At 46.3% G+C, this 17,578-nt stretch overlaps 1 protein-coding gene across 4 annotated transcripts in view; it reads right to left on the reverse strand.

Moving 5' to 3' along the window:
* LOC142583276 (ubiquitin carboxyl-terminal hydrolase 25-like) overlaps positions 1 to 17,578 on the reverse strand; it is an 86,051-nt gene that overhangs the window by 58,204 nt on the left and 10,269 nt on the right. For all 4 annotated transcript variants that reach the window (XM_075693672.1, XM_075693674.1, XM_075693673.1 and 1 more), the window contains 5 exons: positions 16,764 to 16,933; positions 11,713 to 11,968; positions 8,806 to 8,996; positions 7,824 to 7,900; positions 4,129 to 4,277 (listed from right to left, as the gene is read on the reverse strand). In XM_075693672.1, coding sequence (XP_075549787.1) covers positions 4,129 to 4,277; positions 7,824 to 7,900; positions 8,806 to 8,996; positions 11,713 to 11,968; positions 16,764 to 16,933 — 843 coding nt within the window. The remainder of the gene's footprint in view (positions 1 to 4,128; positions 4,278 to 7,823; positions 7,901 to 8,805; positions 8,997 to 11,712; positions 11,969 to 16,763; positions 16,934 to 17,578) is intronic.

Genomic DNA, 17,578 nt, shown 5'->3' on the forward strand with positions numbered 1-17,578 from the left:
AAACTAGTGCAGCACTATGCAATAACGAGACTGCTGAAACGCGAAAGCGTGTGCGGCACAGAGTCAAACTAAAACGACGCCTTTCAATGTGCCACGTCGTTGTCAAGGATAATTTCAATTAGTTATTTTTCCTAAAAATGAAATAGAAGTGGACAAGTAGCATTTTATTTCGTCTTATAATACAGTACAATGATGTTTTTTGCAACAAATGGTTGAGTACTAGTGACAGAATTTAACTTAGGAGTATTTTCGTCATCGGGCAAGTACTTGAATGTCCCGAGGGAGTCTTCTCTGTTTGTGATGATATTGACACCTTAGAGATTCTCAAGCACTAATCTATCGCTTTAGCTTGACTTAATATTTGCCTTTAGTGTCCCTTTAACCAAGCGACTTTTTCTCTCGACTTTCATTAGTTCGAATTTCGTACAATTAGGATATTCGTAGCATGCCCGCGGAATTCGGATGAATGAGTTTTTACTGTATAAGTGCCCTTTAGGTAAAAGAAAACTTAGGGGTGAACACAACAGGTTTGTACTTAACTGTAAACCTCGATATAATGAAGTAGGTAAAATTGGCAATTTGCTTCGTTATATCGAAATTTTGTTGTCTTGTATTTCGACCTTTTATGCAAATAAGTACAATCGCCGATCGATTTGTTTTACACTGAAAGGAGCTGCAGAATTTTCTAAATTATCGGACAATCGGACAAAGCAAATTTGATTGAGAAAACAATTCATTTTGATGGATTTGGGAGTCGGAGACGGAAGGTACCACGTCAACAACATCTTCATATCGGCAGTACGAATTAAGCAAAGCCAGCCGCGTTTCCACGTGCACTCCAGCCCTGTGGCCGATGGCGTCGCCTGCACTGGGACGACGCTATGATGAAAAGCGCCAGCAGCAGGGAGTGAATGCTTCATCTGGCTCTCGCTCCAACAAGTCATCGAAGCTTGAGATTACGCAAACTCCAATACGAAACGCGTGGGAAGGCAACTAACCTGATGTCACGTCGTCTCGGCACACCCCTATTTGCACACGTGGCAGATTACATCTAAGGCAGGGTGCACGACTGCGTATGCGCTAAGTCGCACTTACAGCCATGGCTGAGACACGGGCGAGTAATCACGAAGCACCAACTTACACGTCCCCCTCCCGCCGCCCCTCATGCATGCTTGATCGCGTCACCGCGAGCGGGCTCCTCTCCCCGTCTTTCCCTTTGCTTGCACGGGAAGGCGGCACTAGCGAAGCCACCATCGTTCTTGTCTCATCCTTACACACTTTCACTCGCACCTATAGTATATTAGTGAGCTGGGCGTGATAGGATCTTATCGCACTTGCACTTTATACGGAACATGATGCGGCTCCACTGCGGCAGTCGCTCTTTTCGAGTCACGTGCGGTTTGAGAGGTGTGTTTGCAAGCAGATGCCTGTAATTCAATCATCTGACCATTGGCGTCTCCAGAAGTTTCCATTTATCATCTTGGTATTTCTTTGCGGCGGAAGCAAAATTTTGTTATATTGAAAGCGTACACAAACCTACTTCATTATACTGAGGTTCTAATTACATGGTGCTCCATGGACAAGAGGCATGAAAAGTTATATATTTCATTATATAGAGAATTTCATTATATTGAAGTTCATTATATTGAAGGTCATTATATCGAAGTTTAACTGTAAATGGACAAGCTAGTGTGCATTTATGACAGAACATCAATAATACACGCAGTGACAGAAGGCAATAAAATTAGCGCATGTGATCACTCTCAGCTAATCATTGCATTGGAAAAATATGCACAGTTGACAGAAATTGCAAGTGGTTTTTTTAGCAATACTATGGGCACCCTGCTGCGCGTACAGCTCAGACCACTTACCATATTTATTCGAATCAAGGCCAATAGCTTTTTTTCAAATAATCATGCACCCAATTTTAGGGTCGGCTTAGATTCGAGGATATTAAAAGATGCGCCAGTTTGTAATCGAAAATGGTCAGTATGGTGCATAGCTAGCACCATCTAGAAAAGTCAATATCGAAGACCCTACTGGCCGCGCCAGTACCCAACTGAAGTACAGAAGCAACGTTGACATTTTGACGTGTCGCATCGGTGTGCGGCGTGGCGTTAATGTAACCACTATAGCGCCGCTTCCAAGCGAAAAGTTGTGCTAGGCGCAGAAGCATTGTCAAACATTCAAGCCGTGCGGGACTTCAGCATCAATGAGAAAAACGTCCGTGGTTGGAGGGGGCAACTGGAGACGCTTTTTGCGTGTGTTGCAATGAAAAGATGACAGCGATAAGGAAGATAAGCCCGCGATAACTGAGAAGTGCTGTTCACCGAGATCGCGCCTTGTTTTGACGCGTACAAACCTTGCCGCACTGTCTGCGCCTCCGTGGTTGCGTGGACACGAGCTTGCCCGCGTCTGCAAGCGTAACAAATCTAGCAGCGGTGATGACGTAGAGTGAGCTCGGCAAGTTCATATTAAATGAATGCTGTTTTCATTTTGTGAACGCTGTCCTCACTTTTGGCCTACATTCAAGGTAAATTTTTTTCTTTTTTTTTTGCTTTGGACATTCAAGGGTCGGCTTAGAATCAGGGCCCCAATTTTAAGTCGACCGAGTAAATACGGTATAATGTAACTGCTTATAGTGCATGACCAGATATAATGCTGTCTTTTCTGACTCCCACTTATTTTCCTTTACAACTCAATGTATATGCATACAACTTATAGAGTAGCCAGGCGAGATGATATGTCCGTTATGATGCAGTTGCCGGAAAATTCAGCAGACAAGCGAAGGAGCGAGCACATTTCTTAACGAGGTGCACCGGCCGAGGCGAGAAGGTTGAAGACGATGCCGATGAGGAGGAAACACAAGACGAGTGAGCAAACAAGGCACGGGGGAAGCCAATAAGAACAAAACATGACGACTGCCTAGGTGGTGGAGCAGCCTTCTGCTTCAGCCGCTTGTCAGCAGTCACTCTTTGGCTTTTCAGTTTGTGTGCGGAAGGTAAATACAGTTGTGGACTGATTTTCTCGGACATGGACAGGGTTGGAAAAATCTAAAGTACCAGGCAGACTGAAAAAACTAATTTCGACGGTAAAATCAATTTGTTGTTTTTTACAACTCCAGCACTGCAGAAATCTCAGTCGAGGCTACGAGTGCATCTCGCATTCACCCGTCACAATGCGCATCGTTGCGAAGTACAGATACCGGACTTGCAGACTTGACTCCGTGACACCGTCTCATTTGCGAATTCATCAGTCCAAAACAATGTCCACACGTGAGCTTTCGCCGTTGCTACCAGTATACACACATATAAACTTTTGCTATACATGCTTGTGGTAGTTGTTGGTTGATAGGTCGCAAAACCCACTTCACCCGTACTGCTGTCAGCTCAGCCTGTGTGCACGACCTCATGCCATACCTCCACGAATTTGTCTACGAACACAAACATTTGTAAAAGACGAGCTTCCCATGACAGCGTACCGTCCATCGCCCCCTCCAGCTAGGCCTAACCAGCGCCGTCTCGTTGGGAGTTGGTGGGCAAATCTGCGGTTTGATGCAGAGTCAATGAAATGTTTCACAGTGGCAGTACGGTGCTTGGAAATGGAAGAACCTTCTCACCAACGAAAGAGAAGGTACATCCCAGTGGTATGCTTTGATTCCCGGACACAAGTGGCTGCTTGATCCACCTGCTTTGCACGTGCAAAGTCTTGGAAAAATGATGTTTTGGTTATAGTGCGGTACCACCTATAGTGCGCAAATTCGTGACTCCGGCGATTTTTGTTATAAGTGGTCTAAGCTGTAGAGGAATAAATATACAATGGGCTCAGATGTTCGCGACAGCATTGTCTAGCAATTAAGCCAGGGCCGTAGTCTGGACTGATCAGTTGTCAGGAAGGCCACATTCCAAGAACACTTAGCCAGCAGACAGAACATCCATCATTCCTATGAAGCATCATACTGAATGTCATGTCGCGCAAAAGCAATCTCCAAATGTGTTCTCCAATAGTAATAAAATTGCGAGAAAAGGCTACAGGTTCATTTAGCGAGCTCAAAAAGTGTTGCTGGGATACTTTTCACAGCACACACAGCCGAACCAAAGGCCAAACCAAATCGTTTCGCAAGCTGACCTCTTGGCCTAGTCGCCGAGATGATGGTGTCGACGCACTCTCGGGTTCCAGGGTGGTGGTGGCCGCCTCTAGACTGTCGTGGATGTCACTGAATCCATTCACCTGGAGAGGGTACTGGCCAAACGCTTCCTCTCGCGAGAAGTGCCGACCTAGACAGCAAAAAAGAAGAGGGACCTCTTCAAGTACTCTCTTAATGTCAGAACAATCCGTACAAGCTTTTCGACACATTTTCACACTAGAATTAAACATCAATCCAACGAAGTTCGTAAAATTCGCACTTTACTTTGTTATAATGAAATTTCATATTAAAATTCTACCCTTTATGCAAATAAGTACATCACTAACAAATTTTTCTTATGCAGTAAGGGCCTTAAGGTTTTCCTGATTACCAAGCAATCGGAAAAAACTAATTTTAATGAGAAAAAAAAATTTTCCTTTGTTAAAACTTGAGAATCGTCCACCACAAAGAAGTGGTTCGGTGCTGTGTAGAGGATATCTTTATATCGGCGGTACAAAGCGAAGCCTGTGAAGTTAACACGTCCATTTTGCCGCAGTGGCTGATAGTGTCACCCGCCGTAGAAACGACGCTAGGGCAAATACTTCGTCTGCCTTTCAGTTCATCGAGTCTCTAAAGCTCTAGATTACACAACATCCAGTTCTAAATGAGTGGGAAGACAGTGCATTAAGGCACGACCACTTTGGACACCGGTGGAAATACCCTCCAAGAAAGGAGCGGGGGCCGGGCTAGAGGAGGAGATACCGAAGCTGCGCGCCCTATGCTGTATGTGCGACTGAAAGCATGCGAGGGGAGACGACGATCACGGCTCTATGTCACTCACACGTAAGAAACGGAAGCGGAGAGGAAGCGCGCTGCTTTCTGTGGCATGCGAGGCACCCAACGTTGCGAGGCACCCAACATTGCGAGGCACGGGGGGGAGAGGGGCGGCGTTCTACTCTCGCTACAACTGCACGTGTGACGGCTTCATGCGTTCGCACGGCCGCATCTCGCGAGCAATCTGCTTGGTGGCAGAGTTTGGGTGCGTCGACGGCTCGTAGCTTTGTGCATGCTGTGTGTTCTCGGAGCTCACTTTGCGTAGAAGTGACAGACAGCACAAAGGCCACTTCGCTCGCTGCTGCTGCCACGTTTCCTCAAGCCAGCATTCTGACAGCGAGTGTCCATGGTCATCGAGTGTGATGTGTTCATATTTGCGGTGCGCGCTGGCACCAGGCTTGTTAACATAGTTAGGAAGCAACTGTTTACAAGTTTATATGGCCGACAAAAGTACTATCCTCACATCATATGGCTGTCCGCTAATTCGCTATTGCAATCGATGCTTTGCCTTTTCGTCAAACTGGGAGTTCTTGAAGAGTATGTGCTTCACATACCGTGGACGTTACCTGCTGCCCGTGTAAAAGCCTGAGCTGTGCCCATACATACCATATTTTCTGGTCTATAAGTCGCACCTTTGTAAAAGTCGCACCCCCTCAAAACAGCAATTCCGCCCCCCCCCAAAACTTATACAAGTTGCACTGGTGTATAAGGTGGACCTGTTCATTTACTAAATGATTTTTAAAACATACAATGACGTTTCACTTCGTGAACACGGGTTACTTGCAAGTGATGTGGGGATGCACGAATCTCACGCATCTCCTGATATTTTCCCCGCATGGCTCCCATCGCATGTAACCAGGCTTCGCCACATGATGTTACGGCCGTGGTCGGCGTGTTTGCAGAGCAACCGTGCAGTTTGCGCAGCGGCGCGCGCTGTATCTTGAAAGCGATCTGTAGATGCGATGACTTCGGGGTCGGTCAACTTGCGGTTGGCCTTCCGCCGCTTGCGTTGCTGCTCCGTCCTTCGCGCACGGCGCTCAGCAATGTGATCACAAGACAAACCCGGTACCTTCATAGCACGCACACAACCCGTAGCAACTGCCAGAGGAGGTCAAACCAGCGCGCTTCGTTTTTTCGTGTTTCGAGAAGTGCATTTTAAAGTGCAGCTCTTGTTCCTGGGGCGAACGTCGGCACGCGTCACGTGCGGCCAGTCACACTACGGCGCTTGCGCTGCGCCAACCGAAATGCCATCCCCTCTAGACTTCAACGCGCGTGCCGTCGGCTCTTCTCTTTGAAGCATGCGCAGAACTATGTCCAACCCATGCACCGCTTTGAACAGCTCCCTGTGACCATCGGCAAAACGGTGTGGGCACCCTTTGTTTTACGCGCCGTGCATTGTGGGTTGGCGCAGTCGGCACGCTGAACGTGCGGCTGGAGCAAAAGCCATCTCGACGTCGGGCATGTCGGGCTGCGCTGGCTGCGTCCGGTTACGTTGGCTGCACCAGTGCTTCAAACCATAGATGTTGCTCTCGCCAACGTGACGTATCGTGTGCTCGCACACTCACACTATGTCGGACTATATGCACGCCTTAACCGAGCGTTTTTTTTCTCCGACTTTCATCAGTTCGAATTTTGTATAATTCAAATCTTTGCAGCATCCCCGCGGAATTAAAATTAATGAGCTTCTGTCTATACTACAGACTCTGAACAAATATGAAAGGGCAGCAAAAGCTTCTGCATCAGAAGTTTAACCCTACTTACAGTGAAAGCTCATTACTACAAACACTACATAACCAAAATTTTTGGAAATCCCCTGCTGACTGCTTATAGTTTCAAGCAAAAATATTTCAGTAGTACAAACATCAGAATACCGAACTTTTCAGAATAATGATCATAATGAATTCAGTTTCCATGTCATGCTAGTGCCTCAGTACCATGAACTAATATTCTGAAATCTGGGTATTCTTAGATTTCCATGTACCCTTTATGATAGCCAGAACAGTAGGCTAGCAGCCAACAAGCGGATGCCATGACACATGGGCTCTGAGATGGTCGCAGAGGCAGGGGAAAAAACCCAGGAAAAGGACTTCTTAAAAAAAATTATTGTCGAGGTGACGACAGTTTTGCGAGCGCATGCTCCGCCCAGACAATTGTCGCCTAGAAACAGAGGCATGTCTCTTCCTTCTTTCGCCCTTCTTTCTGCGCATGCCTCTTCGTTCTTTCATGCTTCTTTCTGAAAGAACGATACCTGTGTTCGCAGGGATCTCACAGACTTTCCAGACGGTGTCGTTTACGTGCGCTTACACTTTGAAATAGTTCAGGCGTCCACCTCGAGTGAGACAGTTGTGGTCTCCAAGGCAAGGAATGTGAAAAACAAACAAACAAAAAGAAGCATAAAGCTTCATAGCTGACATGGAGCTCCTTTTTTGTTGGTGGTTTTCTTGGCATCAGCGTCTCTTTTAGGCTTGCCACTTTCTATACGGTGGTGTGTGGCTGTGGAATCTATGGAAAATAGCGAGTGCAGGTTGAGAGCCAACAGCGATGCTCTTGTGGATAGCTCCCACGGTGACAACTGATAATGGGTTAATGGGCTAAACGGTTCATTTTGGGGCTTTCATTATAACAACCTTTCAGAATAACAAACAATTTGCCGCGGTCCCCAGAAGATCGCTATATCGAGAATTCGCTGTAGTAAACATGTTGGGCTCCTCTCGACACGTCACGAAGTGCCCAACTCTTGCGTTCTGTTGCATGCACTGAATTTTTTCTTTTAATTTAGAAAAAAGAAAGAATTAAAGCCCAACCTTAAAAGAAAATAGGTCTTTACATGAGGCTACAAGCGCTAAAGATCAATTGCTCTTACCTTCATTTTCGCCCTCACATCGAAAGCGCCCGTAGAAAAGGTCCAGCATTGGGTTCGTCTGCTGCATGCGAGGTACGCTGCAAGTATGGCAGTAAGCAAAAATAAAACACCTGTTCTTGTCTCTTGCTTACTGCCTGAAATCTTCATACACTCGAAACCCTTTATAGTGAAGTTGAAGGGAGAGTCAAAATTACTAAGGTGTGCGAATACGAAATAGTAGATTTTGAATAAAATACAGTAAAACCTTGTTAAACCGTACCTGCTTGAACAGTAGTTTCGTATTAAAAGCAGTAAAGTCAAATCCCCAACTCAGCACTCATTGAACATAATGCGTTTTGTAACACAGCTACGATATTCACCCACCTTTAGCGGAAACGTGCTGCATTAGGATAGTAGTGAAGAGAAATGCCGCTGTTTCTGCAGCATGCCCTCCCTGTATTTCAATGTCACTGGCAGCTAAGCGCGTCCATCTCTGTTTCTTTCCCCTCAAAATGGACATGGCTATGTTGCTGTCGCAAACTTGCCAATATTAACAATATTATTCATTACTCATATGGAAGAAACTGTTTCAATGCGCGTTATGTACTCACGAGAAGAAAAAAAATTTTGTTCGGCACCTTCGGTTTTCTCCGCCGGCCGCCATTTTTGTTTTGGTGTCCCGCACTGTTAGAGCGGAAGCCGCCTGTTTGTTGACCTGTTGTCATCCCACAGCAAACGTGGGATAAAAAAGAAAATTCTTTTCGTAGGAAATTTAACCCGCGTAATGATCGCACCCCTGAATTTGCATCAATTTCTTTTACAAAAAAGTGCGATCATTATGTGAGTAAATACAGTAGATATTCGATTCGCAAATCAAATTATTCGAATGTTTGCTATTCGATTTGAAATCGAACGTTCGAGTATCGACACACCCCTAGAAATTACTTCCATTATACACATTGATTCCCTTCCTTTATTGCAATATTGTGCACTGCTCACTCACGAGCCTGGGCTGGCAGCACAGTGTGCCAACTGGAAGGCGTCCTCCAGCCACTCGAGCAACTTGTGCGTGAACTCGGACACGTCCTGCTGCTGCTGCGGCTGGTGCTGCTGTGGCTGCTGCTGCGGCTGCTGTTGCGGCGGGTGTGGCTGTTGCTGTTGCTGCTGTTGCTGCATCTGCTGATTGTTGGGACCCTGTGTGCAAACAAAGCGTGTGATTATACCGAGTGCTGAGTAAACAAGAGCATCGAGTGTACACAACACTTTCGGCAAAACCATTTCGTGCCGAGGTACGATCGTACCCGGTTATATCGAACTCGCTAAAAAACGCCTATCGGTTCGATATAGGGCCTAATTCGATGAAAGCCTGCTAAAGAATTAGGCGTCATAAAAGCACATACCATTTACAAAAGCGCTTTATTGATGAAACTAGCGAAGTTTTGCATGACATAGTCCAGTATCTTCTTCCGCTTGGGCAACTTCGCTGCCTACGACAGCATATACTTCTCCACATTGTCTAAAGAGTTGGAGCAGCAGAGGCCGAACCTTCCACATTCGCGCAGAAGCGCCAGACTAATTTGAGTGCACCAATCACATCGGAGGGTGTGGGCAAAGGATCGTCGTGGCTTTCCTCATTGTGCCCAGTTTCACTTGTGCTCGGTACGATGTCGGCAACGTAGTCTTCATTTTCGGGCTCTCCCGTGGTTGCGACACAACCATCCGCACTCACAAACTCATCGATCGTTGATCCGTCAACGGCTTCCGGAAATTGTGACAGCTCACTCCAAACTTCGGTGACAACCACAAGGGCTTCGTCGTACTCACTAGCATTTTTGGAGTCATCCCCGGGCACGCAGAAGCTGACACGTCTGAAGCAGTTTAGGAATAACCACTTGCACACAGCCGCCTCGACGTCACGGCTGTACATATGTGTCAGGCGCCACAGGCACCAGGTCGTTTGTCTGCTTTAGCCCTAATTTTCCCCTTATTTTTCAAGATCGTGCTGAGAGTGCACCTCGGAATCTTGTACGCTGCGGCGACATCCCACTTCTTACCGCGTTTCACTCGATTTACGATTTCGAGCTTCACGGCAAAAGGCAAATTCAGTGCGCTTCACGCTAGCCATCATGGCAACACTGCGGGAGAAGGCCCAGAAGGCACAAGAACAATTAACGAGAAAAGCAGCGAGGCAACTCGGACTTCCAGCATCTCGCCTGACGAGGGCACAAAAGCCCCTCATTGGCTGTCTGAGCAAGCACAGAGGGCAGGCCACAATCATTTTTTGCAGGGGCCTGTCGCCGATTTGCCTGACGTGTCGTAGTCACGGTAGGGAGAGTGGGTGGATGGAGCCGCGCCGCCGGGCTAAACCAGTTTTGAGATGTGTCAGCGCGTTTCCGCACCGCCTCGGGGAAAGCCAAGTTCTGGGGGCACTTCTGCGCCACTTGACGTTCGATATACTATTGGGAGTTGCTGCTATTTTCGTTCAATGTAACCGTAACTTGTGCTACATATACTCATAGTAACAATACCGTGTTCAGAAATTGTTTGATATAGAGGATAATTTGATGTAAACGGCTTCGATATAGTCAGGTTCGACTGTAGGTAGGCCATGTTATTACACCTTCAGTTATTTCGCGTGCCTGTTCCTCCGAGCCAAATCAGACATGCGCACCGTTTGTAGTGACGCCAAATATAAATACAAAAAAAAAGTTTTGATATTGCTGCAACGGAATGGTGTTGCCATTTATTATTGTCAGGGCAAAAGATTACATTTGCTGTGTTTGACTTTATATGAAAGTCAGTATGGAGATTTCGTTTCATAGATGAGTTTGCCTTTTTGGAGTTTTGGCACATGTGAGATCATCTAACTTTTATGCATGCCTCAACAGGAAACAGCATTCACACAGTGTCGTCTTTTGAGAACTGGCCCACCCCTCACATCACTTCCGAGGTTTGTGACAAACTTTTGCAACAAACAGCTCTCAAAACAAACAAAGCAAAGCCTGCACAAGGTGTATGTGCATGCAATTGTCAATAGAATTTTATTAGGTTAGGCAACATTCTTGAAACAAAAAATGACACCATACACAGTGGGACTACTTGGTACGTTAATACACGAGCACTAGCTTCACACCTGCAGCGTAAGATATTTTTCACTGTAAACATCTTGCTTTCCCAACATACTGCTTGGCCATGTTGGTAGGGCATGAATGCAGCTTTTTGTGCACAAGACGAGCACAAAGAAGAGGCTAAGACACACGAGCGGTCATGTGTCTCAGCCTCTTCTTTGTGCTCGTCTTGTGTACAAAAAGCTGCATTCTCAGCATACTTCGTCCATCAGCCCGCAAAGTTTGAATCCGTCTGTCAATGAATAGAAGCAGACAGAATCTGTCTGGCAACTAGCTAAATCCAACAGAATCTGTCTTTCGACAAGCTGAACCAGCAGAATTTTCCTGATAGACAGAATGCTGTTACGCGTCTTCTCATGGCTCTCCAAGAAAGACGTCAAACCAAAGCTTCAAATCCCAGCATTCCCATACGCACAAATGCACCAGAGCGCACATTTTTCCTCTAGATACTTGCAAGAAAATCTATGTTGCAATGAGCAAAAGGTCACACCGCACCAAGCTGCCAAAAGAAAAACAATGCGCAGGAAGAGTGAACAAATGATGTCACTCGAGCCGACGATTCAGCAAGTGGACTTGTCGTCGCCAGAATCGAGCATTCCTCTTTCCACCACTGTTGATACCTTCAAGCCTCCATCTTCCTGCGAAGCCCCGGCTTGCTTGGATTCAGTAAAAAAGGTGCTTGAAGAGATTTTCCGAGGCATGCAAAGATGGTAGACAGAATCGACGCCAAGTGCAGCAAAGGTTGCTAACCACCTTAGAAGCACCAATAATGCAAGGCGTACCTGGGATCCACCGGCGCCTCCCGCCGTGCCTACGAAGGCATCCCGCAGGAGCTCGAGCGCCCGGCCGGGGTCGACGTACTTGCGCCGCGAGGCAGCCAGCAGTGCAAACAGGGGCCTGAGCTCTAGCATGAGCCCCAGACTGCGCTGCTCCTGCAGGGGCCGGCCGTCCCGGGCGGACGCACGGAGTGGCTCGAAGGCCAGTACCAGGCGCCGGAACATGGGCAGGTGGTACAGGGACTGGATTACTGCCGAGAACCTGGGCCCGGCCGAGATCGTTTCAGACATTGCCGTCAAGGAAAAAAAGCGAGCGACATAAAAAGTACCAAGTGCAGAGGCTTGGAAGACACGTGCAACAACTTTGAGCAAGGAAAAAAAAAAGGTCACTGATGGCAATAAGTGGGCCCCACTCACACATATCATTACCTTCTTAGAGGGCAAATGCCAACCAACGTGTTCCCCGGAGTCACATATTTCATTGCGGATCTAAGGGAAGACGCGGGTCTTGAAACAGCAAGAAATTACAAAAAGGTCAATTTTTGGAAAAGTGCATTTTTGCTACATTTATACATTCAAGATTCCCTCCGCAAAATTTAGAAGGTAAACTTAATCGGAAAATAATAAAAAATCGCACTTATACGGGCCAGGGTGGATACGAAATTAGAAAAAATTGACCAAAAATGTTCGGCCATCACAATTTGTGAATGCGGTGGCCGGTGGCTGCCATCTTGCGCTTGTTTTGAAGCCGTTTTCTTTGTGCAAATTTTGCGCCGGTTCAAATCAGCGTCGGCAAAGGGAAATCAACCCTATTGCATCGTTTCTGAAGGATGCGTCCGTGCCGCTGATTGGCCAAAGCATGCACACCCCTCGTGCCTCGCTCCTATTGGTCTGGCGCTGTTTGGCGCGCACATGACCGCTCTCATGTTTCACTATGTTTGTTTCTCTGTCTCTGGTTTTATCGTGCTGCTGTCTATGCTGTCTGTTAGTTCAGCCACTTGCTTCACGATGACGTTGGATAAGGCATCTATTTCACTGCCCAAATGGCTGGAGGAGGTCGTCGACTCAGAGTTACTACGCATCAAGCGTTCGCGAAAGGGCTATGGAATGTGCGATGGAAGGCTGCTAGGCCTGTCATACTCCTGGAGTTGCCAGTTGCTGGTCTGCCTGGAGATTCTGCCTGGAGATTCTGTTGGATTGAGTTCCGAGCTGCAACCTGGCATGTCTAGAGTCAAGACTTCATCCGCCCACGCCTCGCGTGGGCGCACAGATCGTGTACACGCCATTTTCTTCACAACTGAAGAAAGTAGTGAGCACGCAGCGATCGCCAGTAACATGAAAACGTGCCTGGCGTCGCAGTCTGCAATGGAGCAAAAGTTCTAGCCGCTGCGTATTGACACGAAAGAGGACGTCAACGACAGCGGAACTGAATTTGCAATTATGGATTTATCCATCGTACAAGAGTTCATTGGACTAGTGCTGTGTCCCGGGTGCAGCAATAAAGCGGCGATGCTTTCAAAGGATCCTACCAAGGAGTACGGGCTCTAAGCAAGGTTCTGACTGGTGTTGTAGAAGTCGCGGGGCACTTTTTGCTGCTGGGTGCTTCTGTTGTTGCGACAATAGACTGGATTTTTTTTTTACAAGTACTGCTCCAGGAGGGCACCTGAGATTATAACGCTGTGTGTATGTACATGCTTTGCTTTCATTCGCTAGCTCTGCAGCTCTTGCCTACCGATTTTTGCATGTGTTTTTCCAGAAGGACGTTTATTTAGCTCAAAGGGGAGCATTAAACAATGCTTTTGAAAAGTCGCAGAGGGAAGCGTACGAAAAGCCTGGCACCAAAGCCAGGAGAGCAGGCCCGGTCTCTGCTACGGGCCCCACTGCTCCCCCAGGAAAATCAATGAAGTTTGTGATGGAGTGCTCCACCTGTGGCATTCGCGAATGGTGAGCCGAAGCCTTGGAAAGGCTTGTTGGAGGCTTCACATGTCTGATATGAATCGCACGAATAGAAATGCTGCGACAAGCAAGCTTGCAAAAAGGCACAAGCCAACAACGGACTCTGCCTACAGTCCCGGGCTACTACAGGTCTGGGTGTGACCAGTGCTGAATGCACAATTGTGTGAACGTGCAGAAGATGTTTTTTGTTAATTTGAATCCTGGGATTTTATGTGCCACAACCACAATATGATTCTGGATTAATTTTGATCACCTGGTGGCACAACAGGAGTACATGAAGCTTTTGCATTTTGCCTCCATCGAAATATGGCTGCCACTGGTGGGATTTGATCCAGATATTTTGTTGCAGCCATAAACTTTCTGCAGAGGACATGTTTTGTTCTAGCCACGAACGCTGCAAAACTTTATCAACACAGATCCCAATTGTGTGCGCCCTGTTCAACAAGGATCTATACAAGAGAAATGCGAAGTGGATAGTGCTAGGTTTCTTGCATTGCTTTCTAGGACTATGCATGATGTTGCAGCAAATATTTCATTGTTACTTTTACACAGTGGTCACATGTATGTGATGAACTTGTTGCGGAAGGAAATGGCTACATGGTGATGCAATTCAAATTGCCATATTGCTAGGCCAATAAAAGTTACAGTGGACTGAAAGTTTAGATTCGTTTTTCTCAGTTTAATTTTTTTTTTTTTTCGGCACTGCATTCTGCCTTACGGAGCATCTTCTTATGTTCTAAGTACAAGCAAAAAGTTTGGTATCAATTTATTCATATCGAATAGATCTATCTGATGACGCTATTTATTTATTTCTAAAGTTAACTGCTTAATTGTAATTGGCCCTAATTAGAAATGAAAATTAGCAATAACATTGCATTTTCGCATTATAAGTGCACTCAGAACAATAAAATCAGCATCACCGGCTAGAGCTACTCTGGCATTCTCGCCATATACATTGTTTTCGCTTTTGACAAAGTGATGTTTTTGAAAAGTCCTGTAAGAAATAGACTGGATTTCTGAATTAAGAACTTGGTGTTGCTTGCTCTAATGCAGACATACAAAATCTAATTAGATATCTACGATCAGCAGAAAAAACAGAACAATACTGTTAAACATCATAAAATTCACACCAAAATTAACAAACTTTGTCTTGGAACCCACGTCTCCGCTTAAACTCTTCACAGAGTGCGACTTATATTTAAAACAAGCAAGTAAATATTTAGGTGAAGGAAAAGCAACAAGAACATTTTTCGATGTGTGCAGTTTCACAAATGGTTTACTGTTGAATGTGTCAACGAACTAGTATAATTAATTTTTCACAAATTCAGTAGAGCTCACGCAGCTTATTTTTTCTGTAAATAGGTTTGACAGAACTAGGCCCATACTTTGAAATGCGCCACTTCATTTTCCACTTTGCCATGTAACTTGCCAAGGGTGCAATTCCAGAAAAAGACAGTACGTAGCGTGAGGCAGCCCCTAGGCCACGTCTGAACTACTAAGGAAGGGCCATAAGCATGGAACTTTTTCCAGTCTTTTTCCAGACTTCTTCCAGCCTAACACCGCCATAAACGAATGCCTCAGGGCGAATGCATGTATACAAAAAAGAAAAGAAGTGGGTCATAAGAGAACATGGCGCCAGGACACACAGCCATTATGAAAGCAAAGCGTGCCGTGCGAGTGGCCACAAGCAAACTCAGCGGTGCCCACTCGTCAAGAAGAAAAAAAAAAGCGAGTGAGAAACTTGCAGTGATTGACTGTTAGTTCACGAGACACGATTCCGTTAGTTCTTGAGCATCTCACAAAAAAGAGACAGATGCGGCAGCATCCCAGTGTGTGAGCGCCCCGTGTAATGATTGAAGTACATTAAAACCTCTAAGTCCACCGGTCCACAGAAAAGACTTTCAAATTAAGCAGTTTTTTCAAATTACCCAAAAAGAAGAATAAAAAACCCAGAGAAATAAGAGCAAAACTGCGCGACAGAAGCATGTAACATTAATTTTTCATTGAAGCAGTACTACTCAAGTAATCACTTATGCGGGATTGCATGGTGCGGTGCCTCGCTGCACCAAGGGTCACGCAGCAGTATTTTTGGGTAATCACTTTTGGAGATTGTTTCACTTTGGAGAGAACTCACGAGCACTGGCGTTGGATGCATCAAAGCACTACGCCCTACAGGCTGTAAAACAGATAGGGGAAGATGCTTATCGCAATGGCATTGGCAGCAATAGCTGGGAATGCAGCGTGCGATGACCTGGGAGGAGATTCGACAATACCAGAATAAAAAAATGAGTGCGCACCGGCGTTTTCACGAGAGATAGCAGGCGAGTATTGCGGGGAAGATGCTGAAGCAAGTAGCTTCTGTTCTCGACCACACACACTGTATATGTTTTCTTGTTAACGTGGGATCTAGCGGCCGGAAAATGTATTTTACGATGGCAGTTTGGTGACGTACTGAACGTGGGTTCCGAAAGAGCGTGTTTTTCGGGAATATATGAATTTTCGGGAATATATGAATCACTAAAAAAGAGGCGTAGCCGTATTGGCCGATTATTTCGTGTTCTCGATCGCAAACATTGGCGCTGGGAAATCGTAACTAATGGGATCGTATCAACGAGGTTCTACTGTAGTGCTGGACTACCGTGGTGGCAGCTGTCATAGAGCGAAGCAAAAGATCAGTCTTGGTGGAAGCCGATGGACGGCAGTACAATAAGAATTTTTTTTCTAGAAGTCACAGAAGGTTAGCACCTCTAGAGCAATGATAGGAAGCGCTTCGCTCTGACAAAAAAAAACATGTTTCTTTCAGATGTTCTGTCGCCACCGTGACACTCGAAGGTTATCACTGTACAGAAAAAAAAAAAAAAAAGAACAGGAATCAGAAAAGTGAAACTAAAGAAACTGTTTCTATATAACCTATTAAATGGTGCTAGCTGCCCGATAGCTGCTCGGGGAGCAGCAAAACACAAATTTGCAATGATCTATAAAGAACTTAATCGATGGAAGCAGGCGAGGGCAGGAAAATGTTAACTCAGACAGAATGACAAGTTGAATATGTCATGTCCGCACTTATCTAGATAAAATCAAGCCAACCCGCAGGTGCTTACCAGCAGGTGTTGCCAACGTTCTTGATGCCCACGGGCCAGTCTCCCAGCCGCCGGCGTTCATACGGGTTGGCCGGGTCCAGCCAGGCTTCGGCACCCCGCTTGCGTTTGCCTCCGAGGCTCTGCTCCAAGGCCCGACTGATGTCCTGCTCCTCCGCAGAAACGCCGGCCACCTGGAAGCACGTTCCAGAACCACAAGCTTCATCGACTGCTTAAGCTACACATAGCCACGTTCCGACGACTCCACAACAGCGTTCACCAGTTAATGAAATCAATAAAGTGCGAACCACCGGCAGCAGATCATTCTCAGTGCAGTCTTGTGTGTTTTTAGAGGGACAAACACTCATTTGTGCAACTCTCACTTTGGTGGCATTCTAGCTTCCAGTGCTAGTAGAAGCTATCCATAGGGTCGTAGAAAGCTGTCAGCGCCACCAACCACAGGTCATCTGCTGCAAAGGCCGGCGACTGTACTCTTGCCAGGGGCCAAATAAAATTTGCAGATGCCATAAACCCTTGCACTTTGTTAAACAGTGGGCTGCAGTGTACGTCCTCTTCGAACGAAAGGAAAGCCTACCACCAAGATACCTTTGACAGTTACTCTTATTTCCAACCGTTTGCAAAATGGCAACAACACACTTGGGAGAGAATGCATCATCGCACTTGGAATAACCAGAAACACTGCGACCTATATGATGGCATTTAGTTTCCTTTACATACAAGCCTGCAGGCCACCACAAGTCTTTGCTTGTGCCAGGTTCCACATCTTGCCGGTTGTTTTGGTCCCCCTAGGCCATGTAATGCCTTATTGACCTGCTATG

The sequence above is a fragment of the Dermacentor variabilis genome, chromosome 5 (genome assembly GCF_050947875.1).
Source record: "Dermacentor variabilis isolate Ectoservices chromosome 5, ASM5094787v1, whole genome shotgun sequence".
NCBI lineage: Eukaryota > Metazoa > Arthropoda > Arachnida > Ixodida > Ixodidae > Dermacentor > Dermacentor variabilis.